The 19,035-nt window shown below is 30.0% G+C and overlaps 2 protein-coding genes and 1 pseudogene across 8 annotated transcripts; 1 reads left to right on the top strand and 2 right to left on the bottom strand.

Annotated features, from left to right (window-relative positions):
* Positions 1-7,504: 7,504 nt before the first annotated feature.
* Positions 7,505-9,957, bottom strand: LOC132946673 (uncharacterized; annotated as a pseudogene).
* Positions 9,831-12,421, top strand: LOC132947458 (rhodanese domain-containing protein CG4456-like). Of its 2 annotated transcripts, none has more exons than XM_061017763.1 (5): positions 9,831-10,478; positions 11,192-11,386; positions 11,462-11,621; positions 11,697-11,773; positions 11,917-12,421. In XM_061017763.1, exons 1-4 carry the CDS (start codon positions 10,364-10,366, stop codon positions 11,743-11,745), a joined length of 519 nt encoding a protein of 172 aa, XP_060873746.1. In that variant the 5' UTR covers positions 9,831-10,363; the 3' UTR covers positions 11,746-11,773; positions 11,917-12,421. The 2 variants fall into 2 exon arrangements, with proteins under 2 accessions (XP_060873746.1, XP_060873745.1); XM_061017762.1 differs by having other exon boundaries at positions 9,834-10,478; positions 11,914-12,421.
* LOC132947456 (arylalkylamine N-acetyltransferase 1-like) lies at positions 12,419-17,263 on the bottom strand. Of its 6 annotated transcripts, none has more exons than XM_061017757.1 (4): positions 16,880-17,263; positions 16,533-16,786; positions 14,768-15,059; positions 12,419-12,651 (listed from the first exon to the last, which is right to left on the bottom strand). In XM_061017757.1, the coding sequence occupies exons 2-4, from the start codon at positions 16,738-16,740 to the stop codon at positions 12,432-12,434; spliced, it is 720 nt and encodes a 239-aa protein (XP_060873740.1). In that variant the 5' UTR covers positions 16,741-16,786; positions 16,880-17,263; the 3' UTR covers positions 12,419-12,431. The 6 variants fall into 6 exon arrangements, with proteins under 6 accessions (XP_060873740.1, XP_060873741.1, XP_060873738.1 ...); XM_061017758.1 differs by having other exon boundaries at positions 16,884-17,263; XM_061017755.1 differs by having other exon boundaries at positions 16,533-16,792; positions 16,880-17,262.
* Between the last annotated feature and the right edge of the window lie 1,772 nt (positions 17,264-19,035).

The raw sequence follows: 19,035 nt of genomic DNA, 5'->3' as shown, positions 1-19,035 counted from the left end.
ACGAAAATCTACGCAAACTCGTAATTTTGGTTTCCCTATCGCGTCTAAATTTTTCTTTTTAACTACTACGAGGGGGAAGTTAAAAGGTGACTTGGAATCGCGAATTATATTGTTCCGTTTCATTTCTTTAATTTGTTTTTCAATTTCTTCCTGGTAAGCCCAAGGTAAACGATACGGTCGTATATTAATTGGTTTAGTGCAACGCGGTGTATTAATTTCGTGTGTCACGATTTCGGTGGCGCTTAAATAGTCCCCCGGTAAGTAAAATAAGTCCGCGTAGCTACAGCATAATTCTAAGATACGTTCGCGCTCCTCGCGATTTAAGTCGTCCGTGTTAATTTCGTTTTTTAATACTGTTATGCGATTGCTACTTTTTATGTCTACGAAAGAAGCGGTTAAGACCGTTTCGAGGTATGGTTCCCACTCAATATGTTGAGTGGTTAACTCATCAATGACAAAAGGTTCCTCGGAAATATTTATTATGTTGCTTATAATTGTATTGCTATTAACAGGGCTAATACTGTTAGCGATAATGACGTTTTCGTTCACGTCTTGTTTTTTTATAGTTATATTTTTACACGTGATGTGTTCGTCATTTTTGATTAATAATACACAGTTACTGCGAGGCGGTAATATAATTTCTTTCGAACAGGTTTGTTCGGGTATGGTCAATAAGTTTTGGCTATAGTCCATAATGACTTTATTTTGTTTTAAGAAGTTACGCCCTATGATTCCTGATTCTGTAATTGGAAAGTCGTTGAACACGACGTCGAATTTTATAAGAACGTCGACTGAGTTAATTTGCTTAGTCGTGACCACCGTTCCTATAGTGAAAATAGGTATTTCATTTATACCTTTAATGGTACGTTTTTCGTATTCGTTTATGACTACCTGTCCGTCGAGTGCCGAAATTTGAATAAGATTCATTTCTGCCCCGGAGTCAATTAATAACTTAATGTTATGCGGATTGAAATTATGTGATCCGCACATTATGTGTTCCTCTTTAAAATCTGTGACCACTCGTACGTGATTTTGATTAATTTCGTTTACCGTACGGGTGCCTGTAGCAGTTTCGTTTTCGTTTTTACTTTTATTTTTTTCGTTGTACATGCGTTTCCTACAATCTTTTATGTTGTGGTTAGTTTTTTTACAGTACGCGCAAAATCGAACTTGACCCTGATATTCACGTTTGACTATACTAGTTTTGTCATCGCGGTTATTTATGGGATTTCTAAAATACGTGTTAGACGCGGTGCCAATGCTACTGCGGCATTCGTTCGCGTAGTGCCCCATTTTATTACATTTATTGCATTTAATGTTTCTTTTACTATTCGTATTATTTTTTCCGTGAATTTTGTCCATGTTAAATCGTCGGTTAATGTGTTGGAGGTCTTGTTCCTCCTCAATCGCGATAGTAATTGCTTGTTCGAGAGAAGCTACGTCACGCGCACGTAAAAATTACCTAATGGCGGGTTTCGCCTTGTTAACAAATGCAGTGAGTGCCCCTGTTTTATGGGATGCGGCCACCGCGGCGGCTGAGCCTGGCTCTAGTCCTAGTGTTAACGCTCCTACCAATTCGTGATAACATTTTTCGGTTCGTCCGGCAAAACTACGTATGTCCTCGTCGGATCGTTGCCTAATATTACTCAGTTATGATTGTAAATAATTAATCGAATGTGGTGCCCCAAAAACGTTACGAAGGTGGTTTTTAAGTTCGGTCCAGTTTGCGAAAATTCGGTAACGTGTAGCCTGATATGCGTCTCCCTTTAATTTAGCTATAATATTATGAAATACTATCGTTTTAATACTTTCATGGATATTATCCATTACATTCTGTTATGTATGAGGACAATTCTCCCTCAGTACCTCCGCTAAAGTTAGGTATGCCGCGCAAGGCGGTGTCTATTCCTAATGTGGTACTCATTATAGTAGTAAGTAATGTTCGCGGATTATATTTTACTACTTCCCAACACCGATTTGGACTCTCAGACATATACTATATACTATGCAGATGACAACTTAGTGTTTATACTTACTTTACCTCTAATCTATCAAAATGATTTTATTTTGTATAATTTAATACCTGTGCCAGTGTGCACCGGAAACGATTGTTATTATATAAAACCTAGTAATAAGTATCTAGCTATAAGTAAGACGAAAGAACACTATGCTCTTTATGACGAATTTTATTACACACATTGTAAACACGCTAGAGACTTCCTTTTGTGTCCTGAAGGTAATCCATTACATCCACGTACTAGTAGACCAGCGTGCGAAGTACAATTACTCCAAGATCCTATAAAAGTTCCAACAAGCTGCGAAATCATGCACGTACAAATGGGTACATCCATTTTTCACAAAAAACGATTCAAAAACGAGTGGATCCACGTCACTAACTATGACATAGTATTCATTACCTGCGACGAAGATAAAGAATCCACCAGCCATACACTAAGAGGTGTAGGTATCTTAAGTTTAAATGAAACTTGTAAAGCGTACGCCGCTAGAAACGTACTCATACCAGGAAAAGTCGATTACAAATCTGAATATATGGATTTCAACCAGAAATCAGTTTTAGAACACATAAAGGATATGCCGTTCACCGACAACAACAACTTAATGGAAGACTACCATGTTAAAACAAATAACATGGAGGACCTACATAAAGTGTCAGGTTCAAACAAACAATTAGAAAAACAACGGAAAGTCGACAACAAAATCGACGAGCTAAAAAACAAGCAGGAACGCAACGATTATATACTATATGTAATAACAAGTAGTATTTTTATGACAGTAATCATATTAATAATAAGTATGGTTAAAGCAAAAACAGTAACAAATCACACGGAAGTAGCACAGTCACAGGAAGAAACAGAAGAACTTGACGCAAACCCAATGATGTCACCAAGAGGAATCGACATGGTCGAGTTTCCACTCGCACCAAGACAGCCCTACCGGCTACCCAACACTTCGAACATTCTTGAATTAGCGGAAGTCAGGGACTTCCATCTTCGAGGGGAGGAATGTAGTAAACCGACGGTATTACTAATATTCTAAATACATTCTCACGATAGGACAACAACAACAAGAAGGTTAACTACATCAACGATTCCAAGAACCACGTACAATGTACGTACTTAGAGTTTGACAGCGCAATTAAAAAACATTTTGCATTTCCACAATAGTGCGAAAACAACCTATGAAAATAATCCGTGAGTGACAGCGCAATTTAAGGACTAAGTAAACGGATTATGAATATCTGCAAAACTTAATTAACTTTGTACCAATAAGTGCCAATTATTCACTCGGGTTGTTTGTGCAATAACAACGTCCATCTCCGGTTCCTTTAAAATATCCACCTCCTGGACTCTACCGTGTACATTTTGTATCCATATAGATTTTATATAAATATAAGATAGAATCTATAGTAAAATTAGATTTAGTACAGAGTCTGCACTACGCACACGCTGAGTCTCGGGCAGATGCTTTTCGCTCTGTCCTCAAAATTATATATGAAATTAATTACTTTTTAAATAAATTACTTATAACTAACTTGTGCAACTTGTCTCTCTACAACCTTCTCTCCTACATTATCCATCAACGTCGACGAACTCAAAAATATAAGCGAGCAGTGAGGGATCACTACATCAGTAATCTAATGACACTCAAAAAATAAAAAACATAAACAAAATTGTTGGCAAACATAGTTCATTATTTTTATTTTAACATACGTCATACAATCATCAAAATAAATATTATTTTAATTTGTTACTATAGGTAATCGTAATTAATTACTTCACAGTTACTTTTCTTACAATATCATAAATTATGATTCTTTATTAGGTGGCTAAAGTAATAATGGTTGATTGGTAAATGGTAATCGATTGTTGAAATTAATATCTTAGGCATGCATGGAAGTTAAAAAAAAATTGTGTAATGAAAAAAGTGTAATGTTTTGTGGTGCTCTTCTCGTAGTGGGATAAACTTGAAATTTGAATCATATAGGTTATACTAGTAAATACTAGTATTTATAATCAATGGTTATACTTATTGGTAGGTATCGCATGCAAAGTATGAATTTAGGAGTTAAAATTCATAACCCTTCTTATTTTTTAGTTTTGGACATTTAAATTTTATTTCATACTTTTCCTATCATAAATTCCTATCATACTTTTTTTTATTTCTGTTATCACCATTTGGGACAGTAAAAACTCTTAAATTTCCTTCAACAGCATATTTTCTTGTAGATAAGTGGTATTTCGTACATTTTGTAAGTAGAACATTGGTGGTTCATAAATAATAAAACAGACTAGAAAAACAAACAAAAAAATTAAAGATAAACTTAGATTCTTACGTACAACCTGTTTTCGAAAAAATGGATTTCGTTTTTTAGTGTACTAGTGTTACTCTAAACATTACCTATAATTTATAAATTGGGCAGTGGACCATTCCGTGAAATTTATTTTTAGGTGTACCGTATACATACATGTGTCCTTAACCTATGGTATTGTTACGTGCTGTCCCTTCAGGGATCCAAAAGATAATTGTTTTAATTAAAAGTAGTCAATTTTGAACATTAAATGAAATGTTGTTTATTATAACAGTATAAATGTATAATATCGACGTTGTTGTGCAGAATATGACTGAGTGTGTGGCAAGTAGCTCTGTTCTTGGTGGCTTTGGTTCATCTAATTATGCTCTGTCTCTAGCGTCCCTATTTACGATGTCGGCTACTTTGATAATGGTCGGCGCGTGGACCCGCAGGTGTCCTCCAAGTGTAGCCGCTCAAAAAGTGGTTGTTTTCGCAAAGATGAAACTGTCGCCTCGTATGCCAATTATGTTATGTTCGGTAATTCTGACTAGTTTGCCAAAATGTCATATTAACTGGATTGCCAAAATGCAGGTACCTTATATGGATGGGATTATAGTTTATTTTATACATTGTGCCAGGTCTATGGACGTATACAAATTAAAATAATCTATAAAAAAAAAAACCATTTTGAATAATAGATAATGAGACTTGTCATTGTCATTTCACATTTGCCAATACGGTTGTATCAATGTATTATTGTATTAAAATTAAAAATTAAACTATTAAAAATATTAACACGGATATTTCAATATTTGTTCTAAAAATAACGTAGTTACATATCAAATTGGTATTTGTGTGGGAGAGTGTATTTCCTCGAAAATAAATCACCTGTATTTTTAAATGTTATATAATTAATATTACATGTAAGTTGTAGATCAAATATGTAGACAGCGCACGATTGACAAATGAGTAATGACAATAATATTGTTAGGAAAATACGTAACAACAAAACATCATTTGCAGAAATGCGGGATACGATAATATAGTTTTATAAATTATTTATTATTATTTTTCAATTGTTCAGGAAAAAACTAGTTTTTATCGTCAAAATCATTTTTTCCGGAAATTTTAAATGAAACCATATTTCACAACTTTTCCTTTTTTTCGGAAATTTTGATCCCTAGCGATTTATGTAAAATAAAACCATACGGAAAGCAGTATGTTTGATTTTAATGCTAATTGACATTTTAGAATTTTTAAACAACTGTGTCTTCTGCAACGACTTTGGCAATTGCCATAGAATATAATTGCGATAGGTATTATAATATATTAATACGTCATTTTGAATCCACAGATATAATATAATGCTACTTTTATACCAAAGAGTTCCGTGTTAAGGAAAAATGTCTTCATTGAAATTTGATATGACAATAATCAAAATAGTTAATAATTTTGAATTTAAATTATAATAATATAAGATATTATAATTTCAATGAATCCCATTGAGGCATTGAATACCGTGATTTTCTGTTTTTGTCTAAAACAAACGCGACATAGGATTTTAGACTAGTTTGTTTGGCAAATGACCAATTGATCTAATGAAGCGATAAGAATTCTAAAAACAGATTTGAATTTGTCGTCAAGTCAATTTGAAATATAATTTCCCAGATTTTTGATTTTTTGATTTTAACTTCTCCAAAAATTAAAATACGACTGTTTTTAAATACTTTTTTTTTAATAAGACATTTTTAAGAATTTTGGGGATAATATCAAACATGTGGGAAAGTCGATTTCAAGTAGACTCAACGGCAAATTCAAATCTGTTTTCATAATTATTATCGCTTTAATAGGAATGTTTGACAAAATACACGTCTAAAATACTATGTCTCCTTATTGTCTCGCATGTGTTAGACAAAACAGAAAATCACGGTATCGAATCCCCGATTAATCTGAAATCGAGTTATGAGCATTAAAAGATGTATAAACAATTTATATTTAGCCAGCAATGTATCATTTAAGGTTTAAACCATTACTGTTCACTCACCTTTTCATAAAAGAAATTCTGACAAAAATTGTTTGAATTCATTGGAGATAAGTACAGTGCTAATTGCAAAGTAATTTATGTTATTATGACATTAAATAAGTGATTTAGTAGATATCTGTATAACAATATAAAATCATATTAATATTATCACATAGACTAATGATGTATAACCCAAAAATGGTGTTTGAATATTTTCAGAACGGAGACATAGGCTTAGGTAATACATAGGCACAATTTTTTTTATAAGCACTTAAAGTTCCAATTTTGACAAAATTTAATAATTATTTTGTTGTTAAAAATTTATAAAATGTTCTACTTTTATAGTTAAGGATTCAAAATTTAAAACAAGGTTAAATATATAAATTACTTTAATTGTTTGTTTTAATAATTTTCAAAACTGCAGAATTACATTAGATTGCACTGAAATTTTATGTGATATTCCTAAATCACTTTTGGTTCAAAAATTAATATATAGTTCCTATAAACACAAAAACACTTTAAAAAGATTAATTGGGGTGGCTCCCAATGGTTGTATAACATATGCAAGTAAATTATATCCTAGGTCTACATCAGACAAAACAATTGTTGATCATTGTGGTGTGTTAACAATATTGCAAGTAGGAGACCTTGTTTTAGCAGATAGAGGTTTTTTAATAGCAGACTTAACTTAATACCACAAGGAACTTCTTTAAATATTCCTCCTTTTTTAATGACACCCCAATTCACTCCAAGTGAAGTTATGAAAACTAAAAGTATAGCTAGAGCCAGGATTCATGTAGAAAGAGTTATGGTTAGACTTAAGAAGTTTAAAATTTTATCATATATTCCAAAGGCACTATACACCACTAAAATACTAAATCATCAGTAGTATTTCAACTATGCGCTACATTGGTGAATTTTCAGAATCCAGTCATAAAAGAAGTACAGCATTTATACCTAAATGGATATCAATTAGAAGCCTAATTTTAATACATATATAATTAGTAGGTACTATATAAATAAACATAGGCTTTTATATTTTGTTTTTTTTATTTATTATATCTTGTACAATTAAACAAAATTGGAATTAAAAACTAATTGTTTGTCAATATTATATAAGGAATAAATTTATCATGATACAAATTTAAAAGTATTTCTATATTTACAAACTAATTAGGATTTCTATCAATTTTAAAAACCACTAATGATTTTAAAGTCCATATAATAAGCATTGCAGATGATACTTTTGTCATATACATTTGACCTTGTATTTGATGGTAATACTGATGATTAGAATTCAGAACAAAATCATTTTTAGTTGTAACAAATGTAACTATATAATCTTTAGTGTTAGAAAGAGCAGTGTTTAAATTTTCATTTCTAAATTTGTAGGGACACTTAACTTCGATACAAAACATAATATCATTCTTAAGTAACAATCCATCTGGACTTGCATCTAAAAATCCAGATTCGTGTAACCAAATCTCTGTTTTTATTACATTACATTTGTATACCTTTTCAAATTCCTGTATTGCAATAATCTCATGTGTTTTACCCCATGCAATACTTTTAACACCTTCTACCACATACTTCCCTAACAACGTTTTAAACAATGAGTTGGGATAACGATTTATTTTTGATGCGTGAATTATTTTATGGAAGTTACTAGAAGTTAACCTAAAGTTACAATATAGACACCACCCACTTAATATTTTCAGCTTGTCCAATAGTTTTTGATGATATGTCTTTAATATTTTCAGCAGATAACTTGCATACCTCTGACAATATAAGTCTGCGATTTTGAGAAATACTTAACTCTTCAGAATGAATAGCATGTTCTAAAATCAAAATATCGCTATAATCTTCAACAAGAGGTTCTGGACTTAGCAACCATGTAAATCCACCAGTTTGCTGTACAGCTAATAGTTTACTTAAGCATAATGTTTTGAAATCTACATTTTGTGTATCCGTGACTGCTTTAAAATTATTGGTATACAAATCATCAATAGTATAAACTTCTTCATTGGCTTGAACATACTTTTTTGACCAGCTGCATGATATATCTGTGACAGATATATTTGTATGTCCACGTAGTAGCAAGGAAACCATATGATGGCATTTAATTTGGCCAGTTGGACAGCTTGCTTGCTCTATTGTTTTATTCTTGAAGAATATCTATAATAGGTAATCGGTTTTGTGAAGAATTTGAAAAATACTTTTTCATGTATTCAATAATTTTTTAAATATTTTCAGTAAGTGTGAAGTAGTATTAGTAAATTTCTACTTTACGGGATACCTTTTTTTTGCAGTTTTATTTTTGAAACTTATGTGGTTACGTATACTGAAAACGATGATGAAGTCAGAAATTAGCACTTGGGCATAGTTTCAAAGTAACAACACTTCAAAGTTAGTATATTAAGAGTAGGGAAAATTATTAGAGTGTATATATGGCGGTTACCCTGTGACCAACTTATTGCATAGCAAGTCGAGGGATATTTTTGATTTTGTCCGAGCGCAGCGCAACGAGCGATTGCAACGAGTGGCAATGTGGGCATCACTGGCATCCCACAAAAAATGTAGAAAAGTTCCAAAGTATTTACTATGAGATTTTAAAATATTTTATTTTTGTATTAAACACTTGTGTTTATTTGAAATATTTTATTTTTATTTGAATATTATTAAGTGAGTATTTAGTGTGAGTAGAGGGAATATGACAAAAAACTAAAACTAACATGTCAAACAATAACCTTGAATAGATCATGTTTCAAAAGTACAAGGAGCAATTTTTTTTAAAAATAAGCTACTAAATACAAATATTATAGAGATACTATATAATGTTAATTACAAACCTATAAAATAAAACTAAAAGTATTTGATAAGTATTCCAAATACTTTACAGTAAAAGTATTTAAGCAGTATTTTAAATAGTTGAGAAAAAAAGGTATTTGAGTATTTGCTATATCAAAACATAAAATAAATAAGAAGGTAAGTAAATACTTCATGATATCAAAAGAAAAAATAATTTATCATATAATCTATTTTTCATACTGGCATGTACTTGACCACTTAATATACCTACATCATGTAAATAATTAAAGTTTACCACATAACAACATTCAAATGAGTTTTCTCCCTTGGAATATATTTTAGTGTATTGAAGATATTTTAATTATGCTATTTGATGTCATATTGATGGCAGTGATATAGCACAATTTGTAATCATCAATTATATGACGAAATAATAGTCTGTTCAACGAGTAATTTGTTTAAAAATAAGTAAAAAATTGTAAACAATACGTTTCCGATACTTAAATTGTTAAAAAATTGACCGGAATACAAAAAAAAAATGTTATTGTACGTCTAGGTATTTTAAACGGAATGAACCGTGATAGCAGTTTGTTTTGAACCGTCGTTCTTATCAATCATTGACGTGACGTCACTACTATTTGTGCCTATTGTATATTATGATCGAAGCCCGAAGGTCATAACTCTTGCTAATGGTAAATGCTAATTGCCTATTGGTATTGAATATTTACTACTTACTGTAGTTACTACTACTAATTGAGTATGAGTATTTTAAATCGTCTACATTCAATAGTCCGAACTCCAAAATTTCATACATTTTGAAACTTTTATTTGACCGATTGTCGACAGACATAATATTATATTCCTGAATCCCGATGTAGCGATTTTCATTAATTGTCGTTGTAGTGTTTGTACATTTATTTCATATTTTTATTTATCAAATTTATTTTTCAATGATTATTATTGCAAGTGCTTACATGAATTTTACGATTGGATAATTTGTATTTTGTTGAAATTAATATCAAATTTTTCTTTTTAGTTAGATAATATCTTCTTATAGATAAAAGATTATCTACTGCACTCTGCAGTATTTATATTAAGATTCAAGATATATACTATATTTTAGTTCATGATTAATATTATATTTTAATTAATATTATAAGACAATTACTACAATTATTATATAAAACAGTAATACATAGTACATAGTAGTAATTTAAATCATGTTGAACATTTTAAGAAGTAGATTTTCTCCTTTCATGGTACAAATGCACTACTTTTCATCTGGGACAGTAGTAAACAAACAGCTCACAAAGACAACGAAACCTATGATACTTTGTAAGTTGGTTAATTTAGTTGATAATGATTTAAGATTATGATAAAAATGCATATAAAATAGATTGACCTGTATTATGTTCAATATGAAATAATTTGTATTCAATCAATTTTATCAGAAAAAATATGAGAACATTATTTTTACCCTATTAAGGCTTTTACTAAACAAATGTTAAGCAAAAATTAACATTAAAATTGTGTTTAAATTCTCATTTTTTATAAAAAAAAAAAACTTAATTTGATATATATAATATTATAGTAAATAATAATACTTTTATCAGATTCCTTGCATGTTTTTCTTTACAACTTTTATCAAATTATTCTTTTTCCTTCGTCTTGTCTTTCTACGGGCCATTTAGGTTCATTTCTACAATAACTAAATGCCTCAATCTTTAATTTCCTTTCTTTACTTCTAACAGTGATTTCTCTTTCATGATCCTTTTCACTACTGACTGGTTCATGGTCGTTTTGTTTCTGGCTTCCTTCTTATATTGTAGCCAACCCAAAACCCTTCTGATCTCCCTACTATGTTTTTGTACTTTTCAGTTTGTTCTAAGTCTAACCTTATATCCATCTTTAATAAAAATTAATATAATATACTACAACAGTACAACCTAATCTATTTTTAAAATTAGGTTCATTACTCTAGTTCTAGTGCAAAAGGGTTGATTATATATAATATTTATAATAACCTGAAAATATTTTTAATGTTCAAGATAATACCAAATCAAACTTATGTTCACTTATTCAAAATCGCAGTTTTGCTGGTACATCTCCACCATTAATTACAGATATTAATTATGAAAGATTTAAAAAGTTTATTAACCAAAATGAAGTGTTAATTATTGATGTACGTACTAAAGAAGAATTAGCTGCGACAGGAGTTTTACCAAATAGCTATAATATTCCACGTGTGTATAAGACATTATTATTTTTGTAATTAATATCATTGTGTGTACCTACCTATATTTTTGTTTTTATTTTAGTCGATGAGTTAAGTACTGCATTTGAATCAACACCAGACAAGTTTTTAGAAATGTACAATATTCCTAAGCCAGATAAAGATCAAAAAATCGTTTTTTCTTGTGCCAAGGGAATAAGAAGTTTAAAAGCATGCCGTTATGTTGCAGACTTGGGTTATAAAAAGTATATATATTTTTGAATGACCTAAATTGTATAGACTTGATAATATGAAACTTATTTTACTTATTTGGTTTTAAGTCTTTTCAATTACACTGAAGGATGGTTTGGATGGGAGTCACACAAATGAATAAAAAATGCCTTTTATATGTGTATGGGTAAGTACTTACTTGTAGTACTTACTACTCAGCCTATATCTTAACAGCCAGTGGACTGTTCTTGTTTTAAAATTGTGTTTTTGTTCTAAAATTAAATAACAATATTCAGCATTATTATAATCCTTATTTTTGTTTTGCAGCAGCCAGCAATGTATCATTTAAGGTTTAAACCATTACTGTTCACTCACCTTTTCATAAAAGAAATTCTGACAAAAATTGTTTAAATTCATTGGAGATAAGTACAGTGCTAATTGCAAAGTAATTTATGTTATTGTGACATTAAATAAGTGATTTAGTAGATATCTGTATAACAATATAAAATCATATTAATATTATCACATAGACTAATGATGTATAACCAAAAATGGTGTTTGAATATTTTCAGAACGGAGACAGTAAATATTGCTTTAGACTAACATCATACTTTAGTCTGTATAAATAATAATTTGTTTGATATAAAACTAACGTTTATTTATATATTTTTAATTTACAGAAGAAAATTATAATAGCATTTATTTGTATGACCGTATCGGTATTGACGTACTGTACTGTAAGGATAAATTAAAGCCTTGCATTAACATAATTATATAATTATTAATTTATATGTATCACAATATTACAATAATAATTTGATTATATTAATATTTATTATATTATATTAATCTGTATGCAAGTATTTTTCAATAGGTAGTACATAAACTTTAAATTGTTTGTGAGGGGGCAAAGTATTAAATATCACTTCACCTTTTTTATTTCTATATTCTTCATAATGCAGAGAATAGATACATTGAAATCCAAGTCTTTCTGCTGCACCAGCAGAAAAATGACTACTACAATCGACCCGAACCATTGAGCATTTGTTTTCCAATGCCAACTGCCTGCAATTTAAATTAAAATACTTACTATTGCTTATTTAAATTTAAAATTGTATATAAGTTAATAACAACAAATAACAATATCACAGTAAAATAATTTAAAATTAATATTTTTTTTATCAATAATAAATATAAAAGCCAAATACCACTTGGCACTCACTCATCACTATTTCTGAAAAATTTCCATGGGCCCCCACCCAGACGGAGACGAGATTCTTAGCGGGGCCCAGTATTCTTGTTACCGAGAAATGAAATAAATAAATATACCTAATTAGGTACCTAGCCAATAATTATTACTTTATTATGTAGCCGTGTAGGTATCTTTGATGGCACTTTAGCAGTAAGAAATAAGAATACCCGTGGCTATAAAATAAGGGTAGATAAAAAATACACCATAGACTATTCAGATAAGCTAGAATTTGGGATAAAACTAAAATAATATTAAACTTATAGTTTTAATACGTCTAATAATGTACCTAATATTGATATCAAGTTTCTGTTGGACGAGTGTTGTTTTTAAATTTCGAGTCGATTTGAGATCAAAATATGAGTACTCGACAAATGACAATTACTAAAAAAATTCGAAAACTAGACAAATGCAGAGTATGAAAAAATTTGAGTACTCGATATTTGAGGTCGAGCATCGGGAATTGCTCGAGTACTTTAAATTGTACTAGAAATAGATTTTCCAAAAATTTTAAATTGTTCTAGAAATAGATTTTTCAACAATTTTAAATTTTCTTTCACACAAACCTTTCCTGACAATTACTTGCGTGAACAAAATTTAAAATACGAAATATTTGTGTTCTTTCGGTTATTTATAGTTTTAACATTTATTTTTTAGTAAAATAATATTAGTCTTTTTAATTTTAAAAATACTATATAGTCTTGAATAGTTGAATCGAGTACTCATAATTACAAGTGTAAAAAAAATTTTTGTCGAGTACTCGAACTTGACTCGAAAATTTGGTGCTAATTCGGTATGCGCTCTACCGGTTTTGGCGTTCTACACTCGGTCTACGTTCGGTACGCGGATATTGGACTGCAATTACTGTATAATATGCGTTATCTGCCTCTCTAATTATCTTTACATTAAATTGGTTTTACTTTTATTACAGTCGTCACATAACGATTAATAACATTATAATTAATAAAATAAATAAAAAATAATAACGCTCAGGAAGGTTGTTCGTTACGAGTATAATATATATTTATTTTTAAATATTTTTGGTATTTTGTGTAATATTTATAAATTGTAATGGCTGTGATGATGTTTCGTGAGTTTTATACTACTGCAGTAGTGCCAAATGAGCCAATTGAGTGTCATCGGTTTTTAATAGAAAAAGGATTGTTGAAAAGTGCCCGAGACAACGACCCCTGTCATAAATGTGGCACAGAAATGCAGGTAAAACGACGAAAATGCCGTAATGTGGAGTAGATATCGATTTTTCGGTGTCCAAAAAAGGCTGTCAGACAACAATAGATCACCGCGAGCTAGTAGCCGCTTTTTTTTCATTATACCGACTTGAACCAACGTTGCAACAGTGGGTTAACACTTAATCGAATTGTTGAACTTGTATTTATGTTTGTATTGGAATTACCCACACAAATGGTAATGGATCGAACAGGAAGAAGTAATGAGTGTGTCACCGACTGATTTAACATGTGCCGAGAAGTATGTACAGGTGTTTTGAAGACTAAAGGAAAAATGGTTGGAAATGTACAAAATCCAATTCAGATTGACGAAGCTCGTTTCGCTGGCCGAAGGAAGTATAATAGGGGTAGATTATTAGCTGGTGACGCTCCTCCCGCCTTGACAGATATAAATGCTGAAGTAATTAATAACCGAAATCACGGTGCAAGGGTAGATGGCCCCTGGGTATTTGGTTTAAAAAATGGAAATGATTGCCGTTATTTTTATGTTCATCGACGCGATCGAAAAACACCCATTTCGGTAGAGCGCATACCGAAACAGAAACTTGTCGGTAGAACGCATACCGAATTAGCACCGAAAATTTTTTCAAAGCCAAGTTCACGACACACTAATGTCAACCATTTTTATATCATTGTGCATATGTAACTATCAATGGAGTTTAAGAACTGTGTATGTGTAACGTACTTGCTTTTATAAAAAAGAGCTTTGCACACCCCTTGGCCTCTAAATGCTTCATTCACAGCGACAACCTTAATATCCATTACTCGATTTACATCTGGGTACCGTTCAAATATATCTGATTCTTGTTCAATTTTTTTAAAAAGTGTCATGAACTCTTTGAACTTAACGCTGCCTTCTTGGTCCTCCGTGATGTCACTGCTACAATTGCTCAGTTCTTCACTATCTCGAGCCATTATTTCGTTGGAAATTACACCAATCAAATCTCCGACCCTAGACACGGCTTTGAAAGTTAAACCTAGATTTATAAACAAGACATTATTTGTTTTTACATACCTATTAATTATTACCTATGGTGCATAAATCATAAAATAATAATAAACATTTAGACAGTGAACACCTAGGATGTACTGAGTACGAATTGGGAAATAAATTAATCGGACGTAGTATAGTCTTAAATCTTTTTAATGGAAAACTGAAATGGGGGGTCATATTTAATCAAAATTAAAAAGTTAAGACGACGTTTCACGGTCATTGGTTGTCTCTATCTTACAAGTGCGTAACATAGCCCATATAGGCACATACCAAATTTACGCTCAGCAGATCACGTTTAGCTTCGTTAGTTTCTAAATTAGAGTTAATCGACCCATTATGAAACTTGATTATAAAAACATTATATGTGTGTTTCTACGATAATTTCGTTTTCAAGAGAGTTATGAGCATTTTTAATTTACGCTATATTATACATGCAAAACTTGCTAAAAATGTAAATATAAAAACCCACAAATAATGTTATTACCATAAAGTTTCACATTAGGTCGAATCACTCTAATTTTTAACTAACGAAGCTAAACGTGATCCGCTGAGCGTTACATTTTCTATCCTACACATGTACGGCATACCAAAAACGTTTTGGCGCGGGAAAAAACCGAGAAGGCTAGTCATAACTAAAAAACGAAATTTTTACCACATAAAATGGAAAACTTTAGCTGTGCAATATCGTTTTTATTTTTCTAATATCACTTATACAAAAAAAATTCTTACTGTTTCAAAATCCATTATTATTTGTGTTTTTCAAACTAATAACTTTTTTTGAAGTTTCGATTTCGAAAAAATAAAAATGATATTGCATAGCCAAAGTTCTCCTTTTTATGTGGTGAAAATGTCGTTTCTTAGTTATGGCTGTAGCTTTCTCGGTTCTTTCTCGCGCAAAACAGTTTTTGCTATGTTGTATATTTGTAAGACGGAAAGAACGCATTCGGGTGCGACGTCCTCTTAAGCAAATTTTAGATTCTGAGTGGAGCGATGAATGTATTGATTATAAAAATGTGTGTTGTTTATTTTTTTTCCCATCCATATTTGAAGTTATAAACAATATTTCTTATCATAGTTAACATTAATTGAACTTTTTGCTGTAAATTGTTAAGCAGATGATTAAAACTCGATGATGTCCCTACTTATACATATACATTGAAATTTTAACAAGTAGTTAGATTCTAAATTATTAAATTTTACTATATTATGTATAGGTACCTACCAAGGATAATAGAATAATTAGAATTCATTGAATGAAAAATTAAGGGTAAGGTTAGATTAGGATATATGCATGTAAGCATGTCTGTTGAATCACCCATCCAACGTGTATACAAAATGTAGGCACTGCAATACAGTCGAAAAAACTAATTACCTATTTGAAATTAATATATAGGTACTGACATACATTTCGCTATTTCAATTTAATATTACCTATAATTTATTTATAATAGCTTACCATTATCCAAAGTTCTGAAAAGATAATTTTGAAGTTTTTCCTCTGATTCGATATCCTTGAATAATTGTGCACACATTATCAATGGTTCGTGTTGAAAGAAATATTTTATTATAAACTCTATAACAATTTGTCTATCATTGGAAGACATTGGCACGATATTGTAGCTGAGAGTGCTGGGACATAGTTGTTCTATGTTGGACTTGTTCATTTTTTCTATTAGTATAAATACCTAGGTACTGAAATGTTTGTACTAGCTGTAACTATAATAATATTAGTTTTGTTTTAATTTATAAAATATTATACATATGTATATATGTAGGTTACACAAAACTTAAACGTTCACTTACCTACCTGTATACACTGAAGTACAATTTATACTATAATGTATAGTAATTATACATTTACCTATATAGCCTATATAATATGGTCAATAAACGAATGTTTAATATAAAATATATTGTCCTATATAATATTATTTCTCAAAAATCAAAATATTATGGTATACTGCAAATATTAAAAAGTATTAATTCCTGTATATTAATTCTTATACATTGCTATTATGATTATAGTAGTAAATACCTACGTACTATGTTGATAGATACCTACTAAACATACTCGCAGTAGGTATATAAAATGTATGTATCTTAATTAACAGCAATGCGCGTATACTTCAAATATTAAAAAATATTGTTGTTATCTATAAGTGACTATAACAAGATTAACACTATGTTTATTGAATTCAACCTATGTCCTATATAATATACGAATATGTTAAATATTATTACGTGTATCTAAAAGTGAACAAATACATTGTTATAAATTATAATATCATCTAATATGAATCATGGATTTCTATATAATATTGTTATTTGTCTCTAAATAACCTTGTAATTAACTATTAGGTATACAGGGTGTAACAGATAGAACTGACTTTTGGAATAACTTTTGTTCTAATCAATATTTTTAAATGTTTTATAATTTATAGTCACATGCGCTACACGTGGAATAAAAAAAAATTATTTTTATTTTTTAAAACTGAAAATGAAAAATTTGATTAAAATAGCTAATTTGTGAATCTCATTATAAGAACGATTTGGATGGTAAAAACATTTATCTAAGTCAAGTAGTTTATTTTTTAGAATTTTTTTAAATATCAAAATTGTTTTGATTAAATTAACTTGGAACGCAATAACTTTTTTAAAATATTATTTTTGGAAATTTGCTAACATGGGTATATTTCTAAATCTATTTACTGATCGTATAATTTTATCAATTTTTGTCATACGTTCAAGTAGAATATTTTTATTTTTTTTTGGTCAGTTCTTTCTGTTACACCCTGTATACTGTATAGTCATATATCACTTATCATATACCTATATGAGAATATTAATTGTTCAGCGGTTGCAGTAAGTAATACAGTAATACCACTAATACCCAATGACTACTTTTATTTGATTTTCTGTATGCACACTTGTATTTGATTTTTATTACTAATGAATAATGATTGTGTAGGTAGTGATGAATGAAAATGGTGAATACAATATCGTATACATTCTTACAAGTTACATTATGTTTATTATTATTACAATTATTATCATAGGCGCACATAGGGGGTTGCTAGGGGGGTTGATTAGTACCCCCCAGGCTTCAAATTAGCATTCCCAGTTCCCTGTAAAATTTGTTTCAGTATTTCACCAATCATTTGTAAATTATTGTGGTATAATTGGTAGGACATTTTTTTTTCCATTACAAATAGACAAGTTCACGAATTCACGATTAAAACAATATTGTATATGAATACCTTCATTGTTATATGCATGATATAATGATATAATAAAATGCAGAATGACAAATATAAATAAATAAATAATTCCAAGATTGGGCATTAATGAGTTAAAAAGTTGAAGTTAAGTTACTTTTGTTTTAGAAGTAATACTTCTAACTTAACGATTCCGGGAACCTTTGATGAATAAATATATGGCTCGCTGGCCGCTGGTAATTTGAGTTTGAGACCACTGACGTATAGATTTCAATAGTGGTCAATGGATATAATAACATAAAGTCATAACCCATAAACAAATAGTCTGCCGACTGTGTCACGTGTGGTTGAAAATCATTTTTCACAATCTTGTTTTTATAATTTTTATTGCCTTCCGAGCTGTGAACTGTGTAACCAATTTATTATATTCTAATAATGCATTTGATTATTATAATATTTTGTATAGACGTATAGTTGAGGACCATTACGTAAACAAATACATAAAAATAATTTAATTATTTTGTTGGATTTCATCATTGATTTAAGTATATAAATATAAGTACCTACAGATAATTAATTTTAATACATATATTTATTTAAAAATTATAAGACATTTATTAAATAAATTACTACGCTATTTGTTAGCTTTAAAAAAGGCATGTATAATTGATTATTTTACATGAAAAAATAAGCCACTGATTTTTAACTCAGTGAAGTTACTTTTATTTTCTAATTAACTTGTAA

The sequence above is a fragment of the Metopolophium dirhodum genome, chromosome 6 (genome assembly GCF_019925205.1).
Source record: "Metopolophium dirhodum isolate CAU chromosome 6, ASM1992520v1, whole genome shotgun sequence".
Taxonomy (NCBI): Eukaryota; Metazoa; Arthropoda; class Insecta; order Hemiptera; family Aphididae; genus Metopolophium; species Metopolophium dirhodum.
The sequence above is the reverse complement of the archived record's forward strand: the minus strand, read 5'-3'. Positions and strand labels throughout refer to the sequence as shown.

What these genes read in the sequence shown, in the direction of transcription:
- LOC132947458 (XM_061017763.1), top strand. Translation starts at nt 10,364, where the DNA reads ATGTTGAACATTTTAAGAAGTAGATTTTCTCCTTTCATGGTACAAATG. An exon ending in AACGAAACCTATGATACTTT is followed by an intron (nt 10,479 to 11,191) that starts GTAAGTTGGTTA and finishes TTAATGTTCAAG; the next exon opens with ATAATACCAAATCAAACTTA. An exon ending in GCAGACTTGGGTTATAAAAA is followed by an intron (nt 11,622 to 11,696) that starts GTATATATATTT and finishes TTTGGTTTTAAG; the next exon opens with TCTTTTCAATTACACTGAAG.
- LOC132947456 (XM_061017757.1), bottom strand. Translation starts at nt 16,740, where the DNA reads ATGAACAAGTCCAACATAGAACAACTATGTCCCAGCACTCTCAGCTAC. An exon ending in TTTCAGAACTTTGGATAATG is followed by an intron (nt 15,060 to 16,532) that starts GTAAGCTATTAT and finishes TTATAAATCTAG; the next exon opens with GTTTAACTTTCAAAGCCGTG. An exon ending in GCTCTTTTTTATAAAAGCAA is followed by an intron (nt 12,652 to 14,767) that starts GTACGTTACACA and finishes TTTAAATTGCAG; the next exon opens with GCAGTTGGCATTGGAAAACA.